Below are 22,938 nucleotides of genomic sequence, written 5' to 3' on the forward strand. Positions count from 1 at the left end.
ACATTATGACTTGTTTAGGACTCGAAACTCAAAGTTTAGGACTTGACTTGATACTTGCCTGTCTTGACTTGGGACTTGACTTTCGACTTGAGTGCTAAGACTTGAGACTTACTTGTGACTTGTAAAACAATGACTTGGTCCCAACTCTGCCCTGTAGTACCTGGTGGACTGGGAGGGCTACGGTATCGAGGAGCGGGCGTGGGTGCCTGGACATCCTGGATCCGGGTCTTGTTAGAGACTTCAAACAACTACGTGGTGGTTGTCATGGCTCCGCAGCTGGAGCCACTGCTAGAGGGAGGGTACTGTCATGGTTCCTCCTGGCACCAGAGGGCAGCAGAGACCGCTCTAGAGACTTTTATTGGACTCAGGTGTGTCTTATTATTTCATGATTGTGTCCCTGTTAAAAGAGGTGTGTTTTCTGTGGTCCTTTGCAGAAGCTTGAATTGTTTACCGTGTGCGGTTGTTTATTGAGTGAGTTTGAGACTTAGTGGTTGTTGGTTTTCTAGTGTACTGTGATCCTGCGGCTACTGTTTCTCAGTAAAGTATTTATGTTAATCCTTAACCCCTGATTCCTCGCCTGGTCTCTTCTCTGCACCTGGGTCCAACCTCACCACATCACAGAAACCATAACAAAGAGTCCCCCCCCCAACCCTGTTTTGGTAAGAAGCTGTGAGATGCGGCTGGAGAAATGTAACCTGTCTCAAATTCATAGACAGAGCTATGGATTCAAGGACTGACCATCCACAATATCAAATGTATAGCGTAAACCATGCTTTGAGGCTATATAGTGTTCATTTACATTTACTTTGTTTACAAACTTTGGAGTAAAACAAAGCTTATATTTTGGGTTCTGATGGGGTACGACAGTTGAACTAAGCTCATGAGGCATTTATAAGTTATATTCTTCAAGAATCAATGAGTGCATATCATTAATTAATATGTCCAAAAATGGATGCATCAACTGCTGATTGCCCCTTCAAAGAGTTAAAGACTGGATGTTGTTTGAGAGCCTTAAAGGCCCTCCCACCTGGAAATCAAACTAGGTGAAAGCCTGAAGATTGTTTGTGGACAGTAACCTACGATCAGTCAGCAAACATCAACCCACGATCAGTCAGCAGACATCAACCCAGGTTCAGTCAGCAGACATCAACCCACGATCAGTCAGCAGACATCAACCCACGATCAGTCAGCAGACATTAACCCACGTTCAGTCAGCAGACAGACAGAGAGAACATCCCAACCGTCCCATCTGTGTACAATATGGAGAATAATACAACCAGCTGCTAGCCACTCAGATGTCCTTTGAGAATATCTACGGATGTAACAGCCAACTTTCACAAGTCCTCATTCAGCCTCTCAGCTCCCAAATATGGCCCAGCTGAGCACACGAGGCCTTCAGCTGTGTTTTTTTTTTGGGGGGGGGGGTTTAGATCAGGACAAGTAATCTATAAGAGTGGGAAATTCAATTGGCTGTACAGTGTCACACTACAATAACACTACCCAGCTAACACATAAAGTTCTGAGAACCATATGTTTCCGAGAGCTTGGTGAGAGCGTCGTAGTCCTATAGTAATTTTGCATACAACCTTCCACAATGTTCTGTGAATGATGCAGGATACCCAGTTAGCACATACTGTTCTGAGAACCATATGTTTCTTAGGTGGGAAATTCACAACGATTTGGAGCAGATAGCTATACACCTTGACAAACTTAGCAGTGAGTGAGTGATGCCCATAAAAACACACAGGACTGATGGCTATAGCTAATTAGCTGTGTTCAAACAAGTATATTATTCTTCTCTTTATCTAGCTCTATTTGTGATATTTTACCTTGCCTTGCTGGTTTGCTAGGTAATCAATCCTCTGACGACATCTGTGATGTTGTAGATAATAACCATCTGAATACATGAGCTCCGTCTGAAGATGGATGTGGTCATATTCACTTCAATGTAAACAAGCCCATTATCTGGTGCGAACCTACACATGCAACTTTTCATGATGCTGCCAGGAAATGTGTCTATAGAATGGGTGGACAATGGTCCATGGACAAACATTACTGTACTGTTACCACTGCAGCCAGCGAGACACCTACTGACCTATACATACACAAACACAGCTGGAATACAAAAGAGACCATATATCTACAAAAAAAAATTAAAGCAGAATAGGTCTGATAGCAGCACCCACCTCTCTACTTTCACAGGAACCTATTCGTGATGACAAGGATCAGCAGACCCCACAGTCTAATGTCTGTTTCTCTGTGAGGGGTTTAGAGGATGACAGAATGGCAGGGAAGGTAACACTGCCTATGGCTATAGCCATCATCTGGCCTAGCATGGCCTGCACTTATCCTGTTAGCTCCAAGCCAGAAGGTCCACTGGCCTGATACACATCACCTTTCTGTCCAGTTAAAACAGGAAAGACAAACCTAAAGAGAACTAAACTAAGCACAAGATCTGTTCTATCTCGTTGCCTGGTTATGGGTTATAGGAGGTCATGTAAGCCTTGTAAGGTCATGATAGAGAAGCACTGAGGACAGCACGGTGATATCAACACAGTGATACGTCTTACCTGTAACAGTTGTTGTCAAATTTATTGTAGCTAGCAAATGCAATGAGCACTCCAAAGCCAGCTCCCAATGAGTAGAAGATCTGGGTAGCAGCGTCAATCCACACCTACAGCAGGAACATAGAAAGATACTTTATGTGTTGCTCTCAAAGATTTGTCCTCGTGGCCTGTGTGATCCAGCCGTGACGGCCTCTGACCCCGGCCCACTGGCCTTTGACGCACCCTTCCCCCCACCTTTCCAACACTTTACTATCTCTTCAATCAAACGAAGAAATATTTGTCCTCAAAGAGCCCATGGCATTACAATACGATACAGAGAAGAGCACTACATTTGACAGAATCTCTCCTGAGTACTGACTATCTACTGACTATTGGCTCTAAATAATCCCGTCTCTGATATGAGTCCTTGGCCATGTTTTCAAAAAGAGCTCCTTACCATTAATTTACTGCGTTCTATATTGAATATGGCATATTATGCAAAATCACGAACTCCCAGATTTTTTTATCCAATCTTTTTATCCCTCCACTTTGTTTACAAAAACAGCTAACACATGTTTTGGTTTCTAAATGAGTTAATTACATGTATTTCCATATTGGACATGACTATGGGAGCTCTAGCAGTAACACTGTCCTGCTCTCTGAGGCTGTGTCTCTCAGTAAAAGGGTTTACAAATTCTTGTATCTTTTCCAAAATTCCCAGGTTTTAAGAAATCTTGTTCGTTGGATCCCGGATTTCTAGTTAATTCTCTCTTGATTCCAGGAACCTGTGAATTTTTTAAGTAATTTGAAATATTGCATCCCTAATTTCAGTAACACACTGTATTATACGCTAAAGACCTGTCTGACCTTGGGGTCGTTGAGTTGTTTAAAGTCGATGTGGAGGTAGGCCCGTATGCCGTCCATAGCCCCTGGCAGAGTGATGCCTCTGATCAGCAGGACGAACAGCACCACATAGGGCATGGTGGCCGTGATGTACACCACCTGGACACAGCACAACACAACAAAACACAGAACATTAGCAACATGACAACAGTAGTGTTCAATACTCCACCTGGACACAACAACACAGAACATTAGATACATGACAACAGTAGTGTTCAATACTCCACCTGGACACAACACAACACAGAACATTAGATACATGACAACAGTAGTGTTCAATACACCACCTGGACACAACACAACAACACAGAACATTAGATACATGACAACAGTAGTGTTCAATACACCACCTGGACACAACACAACAACACAGAACATTAGATACATGACAACAGTAGTGTTCAATACACCACCTGGACACAACACAACAACACAACACAGAACATTAGATACATGACAACAGTAGTGTTCAATACTCCACCTGGACACAACACAACACAGAACATTAGATACATGACAACAGTAGTGTTCAATACACCACCTGGACACAACACAACACAGAACATTAGATACATGACAACAGTAGTGTTCAATACACCACCTGGACACAACACAACAACACAGAACATTAGATACATGACAACAGTAGTGTTCAATACACCACCTGGACACAACACAACAACACAGAACATTAGATACATGACAACAGTAGTGTTCAATACACCACCTGGACACAACACAACAACACAACACAGAACATTAGATACATGACAACAGTAGTGTTCAATACTCCACCTGGACACAACACAACAACACAACACAGAACATTAAATACATGACAACAGTAGTGTTCAATACTCCACCTGGACACAACACAACAACACAGAACATTAGATACATGACAACAGTAGTGTTCAATACACCACCTGGACACAACACAACAACACAACACAGAACATTAAATACATGACAACAGTAGTGTTCAATACACCACCTGGACACAACACAACAACACAACACAGAACATTAGATACATGACAACAGTAGTGTTCAATACACCACCTGGACACAACACAACAACACAACACAGAACATTAAATACATGACAACAGTAGTGTTCAATACACCACCTGGACACAACACAACAACACAACACAGAACATTAGATACATGACAACAGTAGTGTTCAATACACCACCTGGACACAACACAACAACACAACACAGAACATTAAATACATGACAACAGTAGTGTTCAATACACCACCTGGACACAACACAACACAGAAGATTAGATACATGACTGCCTGCACCTGTCTTTTCCTACCATCACTGATTTTGCTGATAGCTACTTTACTGAGGGAAAATGTACAAGCTACGACTGTGATATGTTGTTGTCTCACCTAGCTATCTTAAGATGAAGGCACTAATTGTAAGCCGCTCTGGATAAGAGCGTCTACCTGGAACCAAAAGGGTTCTACCTACATTTCTTCAAAGGCTTATACTATGGGGACAGCCGAAGAACCCCTTATTGTTCTAGATAGCACCTTTATTACTAAGAGTGAACAGTAGAGTTCAAAACACCACCTGGACAACATAACATTACAGATGACTCATTATTGCTGTGAGATCATGTCCTATGACATACAGACATCATGTGAATTGTTGTATTCTCCCTGGTCTGTCAGCTTTGGTCAACGTTTAGATGTTATTTTTCTGATGTGTGTAGACTCACGCACCAAGCCGTACTAAACAGGGCTTAGATCTGTCAACTCAGAGATGGGTTATTGTCACACTCAGGTTACTGTTTATAGATCTTATTTCTCAAGGTACTGTAGTGTAGCACAACCACAGGTCATTTTGTGTACAGTAGGAGTAAGTCCTATACTACTATTTTTACATCTTGCCGGCTCGGGATTCAAACCAGTGACCTTTCAGTTACTGGCCCATTGCTTTTAACCGCTCGCCTACCTGCCTACTACAGTGTGTTGTATTACAGTAGGAGTGTGTGTTGTATTACAGTAGGAGTGTGCATTGTATTACAGTAGAAGTGTGTATTATATTACAGTAGCAGTGTGGTATTACAGTAGGAGTGTGTGTTATATTACAGTAGGAGTGTTTGTTGTATTACAGTAGGAGTGTGTGTTGTATTACAGTAGTTGTGTGTGTTGTATTACAGTAGGAGTGTGTGTTGTACTACAGTAGGAGTGTGTGTTGTACTACAGTAGGAGTGTGTATTTTATTACAGTAGAAGTGTGTATTATATTACAGTAGCAGTGTGGTATTACAGTAGGAGTGTGTGTTGTATTACAGTAGGAGCGTGTGTTATATTACAGTAGGAGTGTGTGGTGTATTACAGTAGTTGTGTGTGTGTGGTATTACAGTAGGAGTGTGTGTTGTATTACAGTAGGAGTGTGTGTTGTATTACAGTAGGAGTGTGTGCTGTCCTAAGTGGTATGGTACCTTGCCAGAGGACTTGACGCCCTTCCAGAGACTGAAGTAGAGAAGAAAGACCACAGCCACCAGACAGAGGACCAGCTCCCAGCGAGGCATGCCCAGGTCCTGGATCCCCCTGCTCTCATGGAGGTGGAGTACGCCACGCCTGGAGAACACACACACACTAAGGCCGAGTCCCGATTCTACAAGCTTCTACCGTAGTGTCCTTTGCACACTTTCAAATGGCCAATGCTTACACCAACCCTATGCTTTTAAATCAATGACGGGGAGTCTGAAAGTGTGTACTTCTGGAAAAGGGTGTAGAATCTGGAGGCATCCACATACTTAACAAGACAGTGGTGTGGAGGATGACATGTGTAGCACACTCAGACCACACACACACAAACACACACACATATACAGTATACACACAGGCAAGAACACGAACAGACACACAGTAAGTGGTGCGGAGGATGACATGTGTAACACACTCAGACCACACACACTCCAACAACACACCCAACTTCATTTAGAACCAGATTGATGACCAAACTGTCCACAGCAGAGATACCTCATAAAACACAAAGAAAAAGACAGGAAGATAGACATGCCTTATAAGGAAACATACAGTATGAGGCTATATTGCAGGCTGCCCACAGTGTTCTCTTTTCCCTGGCCAGCCCACAGAGTGCTGTGTTTGTATGGTGGATCCACCCAGGCTATGACTCAGCTAGCATAGACTCAACACATGAACAGTCCCTGTCTGACCCTGAGAAGAGTGAGGGGAGTCACTCTTCTCAGACAGGATTATGACAATACCCAACAGTCAGTCATCTACACACCATATACTCTAGTCTGAACTTAAACCACTACAATCAGGAAGAAAGTGTGTAGAAATGAACTTAACTTTTTAAAATAATCTCAACAATTTTTCTGCAATCACAGTATTTTCAATATGGAGCTATCAACAGCAGTATTTTGGTTGATTTTGTGGTCTCGTGCCAGTGAGATTATTAACATGAATTTGGGCAAAGTTGAATTATTGACAATGAATGAGGTGGGAATGTTGTTCACTTGTCATATAATTGCCACATTTAATATCAATATAGCGTTAAAAATAGTTTTTCAGATTGTATTTTGGCGATTCTTTTTCACCATGTGAATATTGGGTCGCGACAGAGACAACCTGGTTCAATTTGGTTCCTGAGGCAAAACCAGTTGAGAACCACTGATTTAGAGGTGTTAAAACCCAGTTACAGCATCTATACATTTCTCATTGAACAAACCATTCCACAAGCTTACTGTTACTGCTCACTAAATCAAACAACTTAAGAATGAGAAGCAAAGTTCAAAGCTTTTATCTCAACATATTATGATCACCATTTGTTCTGTATCCATTCAATCATCTCGCTAACAGAATCCCGAGGGAAGAATGAAGGACTCAGGGTTTGGAGTACCTGAGAAAATATGTTCTACTCTTAACATGCACAAAAGCACGCATTCATGCACACACACACACTCTCTCACACTCCTTCAAAGACCTTGGCAGCTAGAGGTTTTAATAGCAGACTTTGTCAACCCTCTTGGGAGCCATTCCCCTCATAACACTCGCTCAAAGGTTCAAGTGCTTACCAGAACATATATAAAAGAGGGGAGATGGCAGGAAGACAATTGATGTCTCATCCTTCCTTACATGAATATTGTTTCCTGCTATCCATCTCCTCATTCCCAGATCATCCTCGGATCTTCCCAGGACAGGCATACTGAGCCACACCTGCTCTGAGTCCCACCGGACTGACCAGACTGACAGCGGGTCTGGATCAACTTCGAGCTCAGCGATATTAGGGAGCATCCCGTTCCTGCTCTGCATCTCAAGTGGCACCCTAATTCCCTTTATAGTGCACTACTTTTGTCCAGGGACCATAGGGATTTGGTCAAAAGCTGTGCACTACATAAAGGAATAGATTGTCATTTAAAGACACTGCCTTGCTCAAAGGGAAGCAGGGGTCAGAGGTCTTAGTGTTTAAATGATCAACGGTATTGACCAATATTGACCTCTAATGAGAACGGCCATGTGTTTTTTCCCCTCTTCTTCTACACTGAGTAAGGAGAAAGGAGTAAACGTGAGTCATCACAAGTGGACAGTATTATGGGACATCTGATCTCATTCTAATCGCAGAGGGTGCCCTAAAACAATTGAAGTTTACATCGAGATGACAGATGGTTTGTTTCTGCTTTGAAAACACAGCGTTTAAAAACCATGTAACCATAGCTCCCTGAGGAGCGGGTTGATGGCTGCTTGTTTCTTTATCTTCCAGTCTTAGAAACAGGCCTGAGGCTCAGTGTTACAGCCCAGCCGAGGGCTCACCACCATTGGGGAGAGAGATGTGGGACGCCGTGGAGCCGACAACAAAGAGCCAGGCCAGAATTATGCTCACCACGAAGCTCATATCCAAGACAACATGATCTTTAGGGTCTCCTCTGTCTCTCCAAGACCTGATGTTTTGTCTGCTGTCTCTTTCTGAAGCGCTCAAAGTTGTTGTCCTGTGTTGCTGCCATGCTATGTTGTTGTCTTAGGTCTCTTCATGTAGTGTTGTGGTGTCTCTCTTGTCGTGATGTGTGTTTTGTCCTATATTTGTATTTGTAATCCCAGCCCTGTAGGCCGCCATTGTAAATAAGAATTTGTTCTTAACTGACTAGGTATCCCCCTTTCCCTAATACTATGTTCACTTGCCTAGTTAAATAAAGGTTAAATCAAATAAATCAAAATAACACCCATCCTATTCATCAGAGAAACAGCTGTCTTAGAGCTGCACATCAAAACAATCCATTCTTTAACTTCATGACCTGTTTCTGATTCCTCCTCTCTGTCTGTTTGACCGGTAGGCTAGCGAGGCGATTTGATCCGGCGGGCAGCCTCTCTCTGTGATTATGCTGATAAGTGTAGCTATGAAATTACATGTGGATCTGATGCCCCAGGATGGTTACACAACCCACCGCCTGGCAAGCCAGAAGAGAAGACACAGGAACAAGCCAACTGTCTGTCCCGACTAGACATCAAGGACAAGGGGACTGTCAGATCAGACAGCCCAGTCCTAAATATGTCTAACCAACGTGATTTATATCCTGATGATAATACATTTAAAGCTGTTAGAAAACATGTTCAAAATCATGTTCCACTTCACCAGGTGAAGAGAGAACAAGAGGGCAGAGGTGAGGTGAGGTGAGGTGAGGTGAGGTGAGGGAGAGGAGAGGAGAGGAGAGGAGAGAGAGGGGAGGGGAGGGGAGGGGAGGGGAGGAGAGGAGAGGAGAGGAGAGGAGAGGGAGAGGAGAGGAGAGGAGAGGAGAGAGAGAGGAGAGAGGAGAGAGAGGAGAGGAGAGGAGAGGAGAGGAGAGGAGAGGAGAGGAGGCTGTCTAAGAAAGACAGAACGAAACAAGAGACAGACACGTTGATATTTCTGACTAGTCATGTATAAGGCAGGGGGTCTAGGGTTGTTGTGGTGCATCCAGGCTGTACAGTCCATCTGATATCACACTAACCATAAATGTTCTCAAACATTATTCTAGAGCCAAACTCTTATCTGTTTTCCCTGAAATGGTCAACACATCAGTGATCTGAAGCTATTTGGCCAAAGTATATCAATCCCTAAGGCCTCTTTTACAAATTCGGGGCTAAAATGTTCTTTAAGAAGCATATATACACAACAGAGACACACATTTAATATGGTAGTGATATGAACAATATGCCATTTAAAAAAAGAAGGAAAACAATGTCTTCCAGGAAAATTTCAAGCAATACTGTTTGCTTTATCAAATATTATTGACTAGTATGAATCTCTTTGGGCCATTTTCCCAGACATGTATAGCATGTTCTCCAGAATGAGGTAAACGTCTGACTTGACTTTAAGTAGACACACCAAGCAGGATCACTACTTACTACAAATACCCAGAACCATGCAAGTGGAACTGATGGAAAGTGAGATTGATTAAATAAAAGCTAATTATCTCTTATGTAATTGTTCAAGCAATTTCCTAAAAAAACTGTTTAATTGAGCACTTCATCAATCGAGTGACAGTGAAGTCAATCATCTAAAAATGCAAATAGCCCTTTTTTAAGGGCTATTTGGGCTATTTGACCCTATAGGAGAACTCTTTTTGGTTCCAGGTAGAACCCTTCTTGGTTCCATGTAGAACCCTCTATAGAAAAGGTTCTATATGGAACCTGCAATTAAAAAGGGTTCTTCAAAGGGTTATCCTATGGGGACAGCCGAAGAAACATTTAAGGTTCTAGATAGCACTTTTATTTCTAAGAGTGTATCAGGTTGCTGGATCAAATCCCTGAGCTGACAAGGTAAAAAGCTGTCATTCTGCCTCTGAGCAAGGCAGTTAACCCACTGTTCCCCGGGCGCTGAAAAGTGTATGTCGATAAAGGCAGCCCCCAACACCTCTCTGAGTTAAATGCGGAGGACACATTTCAGTTGAAGGCATTCAGTTGTACAACTGACTAGGTATCCACCCTTTCCTTTCCTTTCCCTTTCCATCAAGTCAAGCTATCCCTGACACTACATCAAACGCAGCTATTTTAGCATGTAACGGAGGTAATCTATATAAACCATCTGTTATTGATGAAACGTGTTATAATCTAATGTTTCAACGTTCACACAGGATGTGTATAGCATGTCTACTGATTTAAATACAGATCATTGTTGAACTGACCAAGCAAGGACCACTGGGATATTCCTACTAAGACCAACGTCCAGCCTGAGGATATATCGGACTGTTGGACTAGATGTGCCAAGCTTCTATCACATACCTTTACCCTGGTCATACATCAACAAACATGACTGGTTACTTCTCTCAGTGTCTAGGTAATTGGCCAATAGCTAGGTTAATGTGCTATATGGAGACATATTTGTGCTGGATTTAAGATTTAAGCATTTGACCTTGAGAACTATGGGCATCTCTGGGGTAGACAGGTCATAACCTAACAAGTGTTCATGTTGACCTGTGCCCTGACCACTGACTTTTAGGGATTAGCCTCTACCATGCAAAGCGCCGAGTGAGCCACCCTGCCACGTGACTCACCTTTAACACTAATTGAACTGCCATGGTTTACAAACACATGTTAACATAATAAAACTAACTAGGGAGCCAACTAGAGTCAGAGGGATAGAAACATGTCTAAAGCAGGGAGACAGCTAGAGTCAGAGTGATAGATACATGTCTAAAGCAGGGAGACAGCTAGAGTCAGAGGGATAGAAACATGTCTAAAGCAGGGAGACAGCTAGAGTCAGAGGGGGAGACATGCCTAAAGCAGGGAGACAGCTAGAGTCAGAGGGAGAGAAACATGTCTAAAGCAGGGAGACAGCTAGAGTCAGAGGGGGAGACATGTCTAAAGCAGGGAGACAGCTAGAGTCAGAGGGAGAGAAACATGTCTAAAGCAGGGAGACAGCTAGAGTCAGAGGGGAGAAACATGTCTAAAGCAGGGAGACAGCTATAGTCAGAGGGGGAGACATGTCTAAAGCAGGGAGACAGCTAGAGTCAGAGGGGAGACATGTCTAAAGCAGGGAGACAGCTAGAGTCAGAGGGGGAGACATGTCTAAAGCAGGGAGACAGCTAGAGTCAGAGGGGGAGACATGTCTAAAGCAGGGAGACAGCTAGAGTCAGAGGGGGAGACATGTCTAAAGCAGGGAGACAGCTAGAGTCAGAGGGGGAGACATGTCTAAAGCAGGGAGACAGCTAGAGTCAGAGGGGAGACATGTCTAAAGCAGCAGTCTCCTGAGGAAGCTAGGCTTTTGGCCATCCTCTTACCTCACCACTTTTTAGAGCCCCATGTGTTCATAATTACTGACCCAGGTCAGCCCAGTTCCTTCAGCCTCTGCTCAATCACTCAATCACTCTCTTTCCCATCCAGTGGTCTACAGGCTCCCCTCGTCCACATTATATTACATTCTAGAAATCACGCCCAACTTAACTCCATGTAACTGTGTGATTGATAACCTACCACAGATGTAGGAATAGATTTATGAGAGGATTCACACACACATGCAAAAATTATATCAAACGTTTTACCATTGCAACATTTGATAGGCTACAGTCACATTCAAAACGGTTGTCTGAAGCTTGCTAGAGTTCACATGGTGATCCCTCATTGTGATTGGTCATTTGCAACCATCCCAATGAGCGGCCCGACACAAAGCCACTAACACTCTCAGTGAACAACGGGGTGTGCTTAAAAAAAACTTGGCACATCACAGCAACGATGGGCTAAAAGCATTTCTAGTTTACACACATTCTCATTACTCAGTGAATGAGAAATCATTTGGAGGTATGGGGAAAGGGCCAAATCAGGTTAGGGCTAATATGGGGTCAATGCTTCCTGGAACTGACAAAAGCAATATGTTAGGGGCAGAGGGGTAGAAAGTGTCTACAGTACGTTTGGAGAGAGTATTTGGTTGGGGAGGATTATTTGGTTGGGGAGGAGTATTTGGTTGATGCAGTATTTGGTTGGGGAGGATTATTTGGTTGGGGAGGAGTATTTGGTTGATGCAGTATTTGGTTGGGGAGGATTATTTGGTTGGGGAGGAGTATTTGGTTGATGCAGTATTTGGTTGGGGAGGATTATTTGGTTGGGGAGGAGTATTTGGTTGATGCAGTATTTGGTGTGGGAGGATTATTTGGTTGGGAAGGAGTATTTGTTTGAGGAGGAGTATTTGGTTGGGGGAGTATTTGGTTGGGGGAGTATTTGGATGAGGGAGAATTTGGATGAGGGAGTATTTGGTTGGGGGAGTATTTGGATGAGAGAGAATTTGGTTGGGGGAGTATTTGGATGAGGGAGAATTTGGCTGGGGGAGTATTTGGATGGGGGAGTATTTGGATGAGGGAGAATTTGGTTGGGGGAGTATTTGGATGAGGGAGAATTTGGTTGGGGGGAGAATTTGGTTGGGGGGAGTATTTGGTTGGATATTTGATTTAAAGTGATTTCAGTGCATGGCAATTCTGGTACTTTGATAAAGAGGACAACGATAAAGAAGTTAAATATTTGATATTTGATTCAAAATAAATCTGTTTTCTTATTGTCTTGTGTATCATTAAAAAGGCATTTTATCCAAGGCATTAGAAAGAGAAGTCTGAGAGGGTCATGATGTATGTTTCAGATCCCCTGTGAGTGTTCACAATGTCTAGACTTGGAACACATGAGCTATTGATCTCCCAGCAGTGGACTTGTTCAATTACAGTTTTTTTCGATTGCTAAACGACAGTGGACACAACTGGAGTCACATGTGCAAAACTCTAACTACAGTCTGCACAGCAGCAGTTCATGTGGACCAAACTCTAGTTCGTTTTTCATTGCTTGAACACAGTTTTCAAAACTCTACACACTTATCCCATGACTTTAACCACAACCTGCACAACACTGTGGATTTACAGCACTTTGTTCAAATGCTAACACACTGCTGTCAAAACTGTGAACCACACATTCAAAACGGAATAGATTTCAGCCTTGTGCCTTTCAAACACTGCTGATTGCAATTTCAGCTGAAAGGCTAAGCAGGTGTCTTGTTTTAGACTTGTTAGTGAACACACACACATATTTCAGTATATATAGGTAGAGCTCAGAAAGACTCATTTTGGAAATGGAACAAGGAAGATGGGTTCGTGGAGGGAGAAGGGTGGCAGGGAGAGGGCAGATGCGTGGAGGAAGACAAAGAAGACAAAGAGCTATTATTTCAGATGAAATAAGGGCTACACGTATAGACCATGTCGTGAACCATGGTCTCTCATTGAGAGAGGCAGGGTTGAGGGTGCAACCCAATCTGCAAAGATCCACAGTGGCATCTGTAATGCGAATTTTCCATCATGCAAACAGGTGAGAGTTACATCCTTACAGTAAATGAAAACATTACAGGAATCTATTTTGTATTGCAATTATAGAATATTTACACAGATATATATTACAGTAAGTTTGACTGTAAAATATATTTTTACAACAGGACCCAAAGGCTGCCCCCAACAGGGGGAAGAGGAAAAATATTTTCAGATGCGCAGGAAAACACTATTGTTGACATGGTTGTTGTCAACAATGCAATAAAACTGCGGGAGATTCATGATAGAGTGCTGGCTGATAATGATATATTTTAAAATGTTAATTCTATCAGCACAACAACTATTGCTCAAGTCCTAAAGAAACACCAAGTTACAATGAAACAGTTATACACTGTACCGTTCGAGAGAAACAGTGAACGGGTAAAAGAGCAAAGATACCAATATGTCCAAATCAAATAAAATAAAATTTTATTTGTCACATACACATGGTTAGCAGATGTTAATGCGAGTGTAGCGAAATGCTTGTGCTTCTAGTTCCGACAATGCAGTAATAATCCAACAAGTAATCTAACTAACAATTCCAAAACTACTGTCTTATACACAGTGTAAGGGGATAAAGAATATGTACATAAAGATATATGAATGAGTGATGGTACAGAGCAGCTTAGGCAAGATACAGTAGATGGTATCGAGTACAGTATATACATATGAGATGAGTATGTGAACAAAGTGGCATAGTTAAAGTGGCTAGTGATACATGTATTACATAAGGATGCAGTAGATGATATAGAGTACAGTATATACGTATACATATGAGATGAATAATGTAGGGTATGTAAACATTATATTAGGTAGCATTGTTTAAAGTGGCTAGTGATATATTTTACATCATTTCCCATCAATTCCCATTATTAAAGTGGCTGGAGTTGAGTCAGTGTGTTGGCAGCAGCCACTCAATGTTAGTGGTGGCTGTTTAACAGTCTGATGGCCTTGAGATAGAAGCTGTTTTTCAGTCTCTCGGTCCCAGCTTTGATGCACCTGTACTGACCTCGCCTTCTGGATGATAGCGGGGTGAACAGGCAGTGGCTCGGGTGGTTGTTGTCCTTGATGATCTTTATGGCCTTTCTGTAACATCGGGTGGTGTAGGTGTCCTGGAGGGCAGGTAGTTTGCCCCGGTGATGCGTTGTGCAGACCTCACTACCCTCTGGAGAGCCTTACGGTTGTGGGCGGAGCAGTTGCCGTACCAGGCGGTGATACAGCCCGCCAGGATGCTCTCGATTGTGCATCTGTAGAAGTTTGTGAGTGCTTTTGGTGACAAGCCGAATTTCTTCAGCCTCCTGAGGTTGAAGAGGCACTGCTGCGCCTTCTTCACGATGCTGTCTGTGTGAGTGGACCAATTCAGTTTGTCTGTGATGTGTATGCCGAGGAACTTAAAACTTACTACCCTCTCCACTACTGTTCCATCGATGTGGATAGGGGGGTGTTCCCTCTGCTGTTTCCTGAGGTCCACAATCATCTCCTTAGTTTTGTTGACGTTGAGTGTGAGGTTATTTTCCTGACACCACACTCCGAGGGCCCTCACCTCCTCCCTGTAGGCCGTCTCGTCATTGTTGGTAATCAAGCCTACCACTGTTGTGTCGTCCGCAAACTTGATGATTGAGTTGGAGGCGTGCGTGGCCACGCAGTCGTGGGTGAACAGGGAGTACAGGAGAGGGCTCAGAACGCACCCTTGTGGGGCCCCAGTGTTGAGGATCAGCGGGGTGGAGATGTTGTTGCCTACCCTCACCACCTGGGGGCGGCCCGTCAGGAAGTCCAGTACCCAGTTGCACAGGGCGGGGTCGAGACCCAGGGTCTCGAGCTGGATGACGAGCTTGGAGGGTACTATGGTGTTGAATGCCGAGCTGTAGTCGATGAACAGCATTCTCACATAGGTATTCCTCTTGTCCAGATGGGTTAGGGCAGTGTGCAGTGTGGTTGAGATTGCATCGTCTGTGGACCTATAAGCAAATTGGAGTGGGTCTAGGGTGTCAGGTAGGGTGGAGGTGATATGGTCCTTGACTAGTCTCTCAAAGCACTTCATGATGACGGAATTGAGTGCTACGGGCGGTAGTCGTTTAGCTCAGTTACCTTAGCTTTCTTGGGAACAGGAACAATGGTGGCCCTCTTGAAGCATGTGGGAACAGCAGACTGGTATAAGGATTGATTGAATATGTCCGTGAACACACTGGCCAGCTGGTCTGCGCATGCTCTGAGGGTGCGGCTGGGGATGCCGTCTGGGCCTGCAGCCTTGCGAGGGTTAACACGTTTAAATGTTTTACTCACTTCGGCTGCAGTGAAGGAGAGTTTGCATGTTTTCGTTGCAGGCCGTGTCAGTGGCACTGTATTGTCCTCAAAGCGGGCAAAAAAGTTATTTAGTCTGCCTGGGAGCAAGACATCCTGGTCCGTGACTGGGCTGGTTTTCTTCTTGTAGTCCGTGATTGACTGTAGACCCTGCCACATACCTCTTGCGTCTGAGCCGTTGCATTGAGATTCTACTTTGTCTCTATACTGACGTTTAGCTTGTTTGATAGCCTTGCGGAGGGAATAGCTGCACTGTTTGTATTTGGTCATGTTACCAGTCACCTTGCCCTGATTAAAAGCAGTGGTTCGCGCTTTCAGTTTCATGCGAATGCTGCCATCAATCCACGGTTTCTGGTTAGGGAATGTTTTAATCGTTGCTATGGGAACGACATCTTCAACGCACGTTCTAATGAACTCGCACACCGAATCAGCGTATTCGTCAATGTTGTTATCTGACGCAATACGAAACATATCCCAGTCCACGTGATGGAAGCAGTCTTGGAGTGTGGAATCAGCTTGGTCGGACCAGCGTTGGACAGACCTCAGCGTGGGAGCTTCTTGTTTTAGTTTCTGTCTGTAGGCAGGGATCAGCAAAATGGAGTCGTGGTCAGCTTTTCCGAAAGGAGGGCGGGGCAGGGCCTTATATGCGTCGCGGAAGTTAGAGTAACAATGATCCAAGGTTTTTTCAGCCCTAGTTGCGCAATCGATATGCTGATACAATTTAGGGAGTCTTGTTTTCAGATTAGCCTTGTTAAAATCCCCAGCTACAATGAATGCAGCCTCAGGATGTAGAGATTCCAGTTTGCAAAGAGTCAAATAAAGTTCGTTCAGAGCCATCGATGTGTCTGCTTGGGGGGGAATATATACGGCTGTGATTATAATCGAAAATAATTATCTTGGTAGATAATGCGGTCTACATTTGATTGTGAGGAATTCTAAATCAGGTGAACAGAAGGTAAGACGTCTGAGGTTACGTACACAGCTATACAAAATATTTACAGTAAAAAAAAAACACTAGCATTTCTACAGTAAAACTGTGCACTTACTGTTTTTCAGAGAGTAATGGAGGTAGAAGCACTGGAAAGACCACATTCATTTGTATTTATCGATTAAGCTGGATTTAACCTTGCCAAAACACGGCGCAGAGGAAGGAATGTTATAGGTCAAAGGGCAACTGTGGAGGTTCCAGGCCAAAGGGGGGGAAATATCACCATGTGTGCTGCAATGGCCAATGATGGTTTGCTTCTCAACACACCACTCATTGGCCCATACAACACAGAAAGGCTTATAGCTTTCCTAGAACAGCTCTATGCTCAGCTAGTGCCAGCAGAACAGGGGAGCCAGTAAGAAACCCCCAAGTTTTTGTCATAGTTTGCGATAACGTTGCTTTTCACCACTCTGCAGCTGTCACAGATTGGTTTGCAGCACATCACAGATTTATGGTTTTGTACCTGCCTGCATATTCACCCTTCCTCAACCCAATAGAGGAGTTTTTCTCTGCCTGGAGGTGGAAAGTGTTTGGTCACCACCCACATGACCAAATGTCTCTTTTGGAAGCCATGCGTGCCGGATGTGAGGACACGAGTCCAGAGGACTGCCAGGGATGGATAAGGCACTCCAGAAGGTTCTTCCCCAGGTGCATGGCAAGAGAAAACATTAGATGTGATGTTGAAGAAAACCTGTGGCCTGATGCTAGAGAGAGGCAGGATTAGCCCCTCAATTATTTGTTCGAATTACAGTATGTACTTTTAGTTTCTACCTTTTTTTTCTCATTACTGTAATTCCGTAAATTACTACAGACTTTTGAAGCAAACTGCTAATTTTCATTTACCTTAAAGAATTGTTATGTTCTAAAAAATTTAATAAATCATGTGAAAGAATGTCACTCTTTTCTTTGAAGAAAATATTACTTTGTATGAAGTCACTGAAATTGTTCAAACTGTAAAGATGAAAAGTTTGTATTTTCTGTATTGGTGTTTGATGCTAGTGTTTTTACTCTCAGTGTGTTCTGAGTGACAGTGTGTGTTATCTCAGTGAGGGTTGTGCATAGTGTTTGGCTGCACTGAGCGTGTTTTGAGCCATGTGTTAAGAGTTGTGTTGCTTGGAATGAGTTTTGCAGGTGATGTGAACTGTTTAGCTCAGGTGACTGTTGGTAGTACAGACTGTAGTTAGAGTTTTTCACATGTGACTCCAGTTGTGCCCACTGTCGTTTAGCAATTGAAAAAAACTGTAAGAGCGATAAAGGTTGTGTGAGACTTCCAACGGAGGTGTTCTGAGTTCTAACCTGTTGATAATCTAATAGCTATTTAATGGATCATCTGAGCTGCTAATAGAATAAAATGGCTCTCAATTTGTGTTGATTTCATTTGGACTGGATTTGCACTCGCCATTTAATTAAGCAATGCTTGCAATTATAAACACCTGCTTCAAACATCCAAATTCACTATCACTATTTTACTATTTCAAGGTAGAAAAATACAGATCATTTGTTGAGTAACAGATTAGTTTGTTATATTAATTAGAGAATGTCATCAATAATATTACGCAAAGTTAATGTATTCAAATATCTGAACATTTTGCAGTGTCCTCAAAATATTAGGATATTTCATTACATTGACTGCGCATAATATTATTGATGGCATTCTCTAATTAATATAACAAACTGATCTGTACTCAAACTGTATAAACTTACATGACTGATTGACCTTTATTGATATAAGCTGAGACAACCCATCAGCACCATCAACACAGAAGGTATATATTTACCCAGCCTCTTGGTAGCTCAGCTTGGTTTCTGAGAGTCCTAGTCTGTCATTAGGTGTTGATAGCTATGTTGAGCCCCTGTGATAGCATTGTAACTGACACCTGCTGTGTGTCCGCCCCTGGACGTTGCCATGACACTAATGACTATACTCCGGGGAACTTTGCACTGCAGCACCACAGATTGCAGGGCAGCCGTGATCAATGAAACCAATAATAAAGGCCTAATAGGAGAGGAAATGAGGGCCTAGCACATCCTCAGTCAGTTGAGGAGAGGACAGCAATACATCACACAGCAACACATCAATGTGGACTGGTGTGAGAACCAGAGCAATGCAGCAGCAAAGGAAAAGTAAGCTGTGTGTGTGTGTGTGAGTGTGAGTGTGTGTGTGTGTGTGTGTGTGTGTGTGTGTGTGTGTGTGTGTGTGTGTGTGTGTGTGTGTGTGTGTGTGTGTGTGTGTGTGAGTGTGAGTGTGTGTGTGTGTGTTGAATGTTACAGGTTAACCTCATGCCCTCAAATCTCTAAAATCTCTTGAGAAAATGTCTCCTCTGTCCCAGTCCATCTCTAGGGGATACAGGAGGATCAAATCTCCATATCTAAGAACTAAGAACACCTGCAGCTCTTTCAGACGCTCAGAGATCACTGCTCATTACATAAGGAGGCAAACTGACGTTGGAAAGAAAGAGAAAGAATAGAGAGGGAAAACATGAGGGGAAGAGATAGAGAGAGAGAAATTAAGAGAGAGAAAAAGAGAAAGTAAGAGAGAGAGAGAAAAAGAAAGAGAGAAAATGAGAGAAAGAGGTAGAGAAAGAGAGAATGTAAGAGAGAAAGAGAGAATAAAAAAAGAGAAAGAGGGAGAAAAGGAGAGGGATAAAATGAGGGAAAGAAGGAGAGAGAGAGAAATATGTTGACTCAGTCACTGTGATCTCTCCCAGAGTGTGCAGTGGTCTGATGATCTTGTTCCTGTTCTTGGAGCTCTGTGGGAGCAGGGGGTTTATGTCCCCCACACAAGACCTGACTGAAATATACAATGAGATTAGAAGTGTTGTCAGAGAAAAATCACTGTCTATTCTAGAGCTCCCACTGCCTGGGTCTCTGTGTTTTTCATTCAGCCTGTCTAGAATCAACTACATTTATACTGGGATATAGTGGCTCTCAGGGGAGTATGGACCTAAAGCTCTTTGATAGAGCCGTTGTCAATACACCAATGAGTATTCAAGGTCTGTGAAGGTGGTAGAATACACAAAGAACAACATTTTCTGGTAAAAAAATGCAGGAAGATATGCTGTAAAAGGAACCAACTTGACTCCATTGACTTCCTATAATTACCAAGAATTGAAGGTCTATGAATCATTATTACAGTACGGTAGAAGCAGTGGTTAAGTGGAGGGTAAACGCACGTAAACATTGTTCACCTAACTTTATCCCCCCCAACGGTTTACCCACCTTTTGCACAAAAAGGCATTGAAAGTATACGGAGAGTAACTTTATTCACCACAGAAGGCGATCAGAGTTTTCCCAACTATTTTTTTACCACTACATCACTGGGTCAAAAGAATGAGAGTGTGATATTATGCTAGAAGAAAGAAAATATGATGCAACGGAAACTGACTGTATTCAAGTTTAGAGGGATTGATGAGAGATTGGAGGAAATTCAGAGATGTTGATTACATAAACACCCGAGACATCAATGCAAATCAGCATTCTGGTAGAGGGTCTTTCATCTGCTCTTATTGGCCGACTGTCACGCAGTCTTAGGCTGCGTCCCAAATGGCTCACTATTCCTTATATAGGGCACTAGTAAAGTTTGGAATGCAAGCTTAGAATGTTTTGTTTGTGCCTCCCTGGCGCTCTACTCTGTACTGCACATCAGCTGCAGGATAAGGATGCTGCTGTATGTCCCAGTCATTTCAGACGACTTCCTTTGGGCTGCAGAAGTAATCTTCACACAGAGCTCTGGAAAGGAATTCTTTGAAGTGCAAACGGATGGGGCTTTTCGTGTCAACTTCAAACGCAGCATCTAAGCTTTTTTTATATGCCTTTCTGTAGAGCAATCGGTATATGGGAGGATGGCTTCAGACATTTTGGGGATACTGCACAAAAGCTTTAATGACAGTGGCCCACTTCACAGTGGAATTGTTTGAGTATGAGTAGGGTTGCAAAATTCCTGAAATGTTCAATAAATTCTCTGGTTTTCCCGAAATTCTGGAAAGATGGGTTCCTGGAATCAGGAGGGAATAAGCAGGAAATCCTCCAACCAGGATTTCTGGAAAACCGGGGAATTTATTGAAAGTTCCAAGAATTTTGCTAACCTAAAATGAAGTGCAATATACACTGGTACCATGCAGAGATGCAATAATAGTCAATAAAAACACTTTCAATTTAGATTCACTGCTTAGTAAAGGCCTTTGTTGCCTGAACACGTTCTGCTCAGCATGTAAGCAGATTGAGCCACGTCATCAGAATCTACTGAATGGTAAAAGTCACTCTTCAATGAGACAAGGGCCCAGAAGCATAAAGACACACTATGACTCTGCAGAAGTCCAAGGCTTATCTATTCCTCAAGCCACTCCAGGACTTTAGACTTCATACTGGTCAGTCTTGGTAAGATGCAGAGTGAGTTAGCAGGGGTTTCATGGCAGGTGATAAGAGTGAGTGTGTGCAGTTTGCTGTCCATTCACTGATGTACACTAACTAAATATTGATTTATGAAGACCTGCCATACTGTACACACCATTAATAATACATATTTCTTGTTTATGAAATGCTTAAGTGTACCATTTCCACAGTGGCCAGACTAAATAACCAAGCATCAAAAAGGTTAAGCCTACTTCTAACACATTTAGTCTCTCATGAAAATACTTGAATTTACACAATTCATATTTGGCAATGTAGGTCAGCACAGAGGAAGGTCAGACTCAAGACACACATCAGAGGCACAGGTCAAGAACAGGACAGGACCCACTGTACTCACACATAGAACAGGAACAGAACATAACCCACTGTACTCACTCATAGAACAGGGACATAATCTACTGTACTCACTCATTGAAGAGGAACATAATCCACTGTACTCACTCATTGAACAGGGACATAATCCACTGTACTTACTCATTGAACAGGGACATAATCCACTGTACTCACTCATAGAACTGGACAGAACCCACTGTACTCACTCATAGAAAAGGGCAGGACCCACTGTACTGACTCATAGAACAGGAACAGAATGCACTGTACTCACTCATAGAACAGGACATAATCCACTGTACTCACTCATAGAACAGGGACAGAACCCTCTGTACTCACTCATAGAACAGGGACAGAACCCACTGTACTCACTCATAGAACAGGACATAATCCACTGTACTCACTCATAGAACAGGGACAGAACCCACTATATTCATGAACTGAACAGGGACAAAATCCAACGTACTCACTCATAGAACAGGGTCATAATCCACTGTACTCACTCATTGAACAGGAACATAATCCCCTGTACTCACTCATTGAACAGAACAGAACCCACTGTACTCACTCATTGAACAGGGACAGAAACCACTGTACTCACACATAGAACAGGAACAGAACATAACCCACTGTACTCACTCATAGAACAGGGACATAATCTACTGTACTCACTCATAGAACAGGGACATAATCTACTGTACTCACTCATTGAACGGGAACAGAACATAACCCACTGTACTCACTCATAGAACAGGGACATAATATACTGTACTCACTCATTGAACGGGAACATAATCCCCTGTACTCACTCATAGAACATGGACATAATCCACTGTACTCACTCATTGAACGGGGACAGAACCCACTGTACTCACTCATAGAACAGGGACAGAACCCACTGTACTCACTCATAGAACAGGGACAGAACCCACTGTATTCATTAATTGAACAGGGACAGAACCCACTGTACTCACTCATTGAATAGGGACAGAACCCACTGTACTCACTCATAGAACAGGGACAGAACCCACTGTATTCATTAATTGAACAGGGACATAATCCACTGTATTCACTCATAGAAAAGGGACAGGACCCACTGTACTCACATACAGAACAGGACAGAACCCACTGTACTCACTCATAGAACAGGAATAGGACA

At 43.0% G+C, this 22,938-nt stretch overlaps 1 protein-coding gene across 1 annotated transcript in view; it reads right to left on the minus strand.

The window, feature by feature from the left end:
- The window catches only part of LOC112236514 (sodium-dependent noradrenaline transporter-like), a 52,564-nt gene that overhangs the window by 19,596 nt on the left and 10,030 nt on the right, over positions 1-22,938 (minus strand). Inside the window, exons 4-6 of the mRNA XM_042331048.1 lie at positions 5,912-6,050; positions 3,414-3,548; positions 2,571-2,674 (exon numbers count right to left, since the gene is read on the minus strand). Coding sequence (XP_042186982.1) covers positions 2,571-2,674; positions 3,414-3,548; positions 5,912-6,050 — 378 coding nt within the window. The remainder of the gene's footprint in view (positions 1-2,570; positions 2,675-3,413; positions 3,549-5,911; positions 6,051-22,938) is intronic.

Source organism: Oncorhynchus tshawytscha, linkage group LG12, assembly GCF_018296145.1.
Source record: "Oncorhynchus tshawytscha isolate Ot180627B linkage group LG12, Otsh_v2.0, whole genome shotgun sequence".
Taxonomy (NCBI): domain Eukaryota; kingdom Metazoa; phylum Chordata; class Actinopteri; order Salmoniformes; family Salmonidae; genus Oncorhynchus; species Oncorhynchus tshawytscha.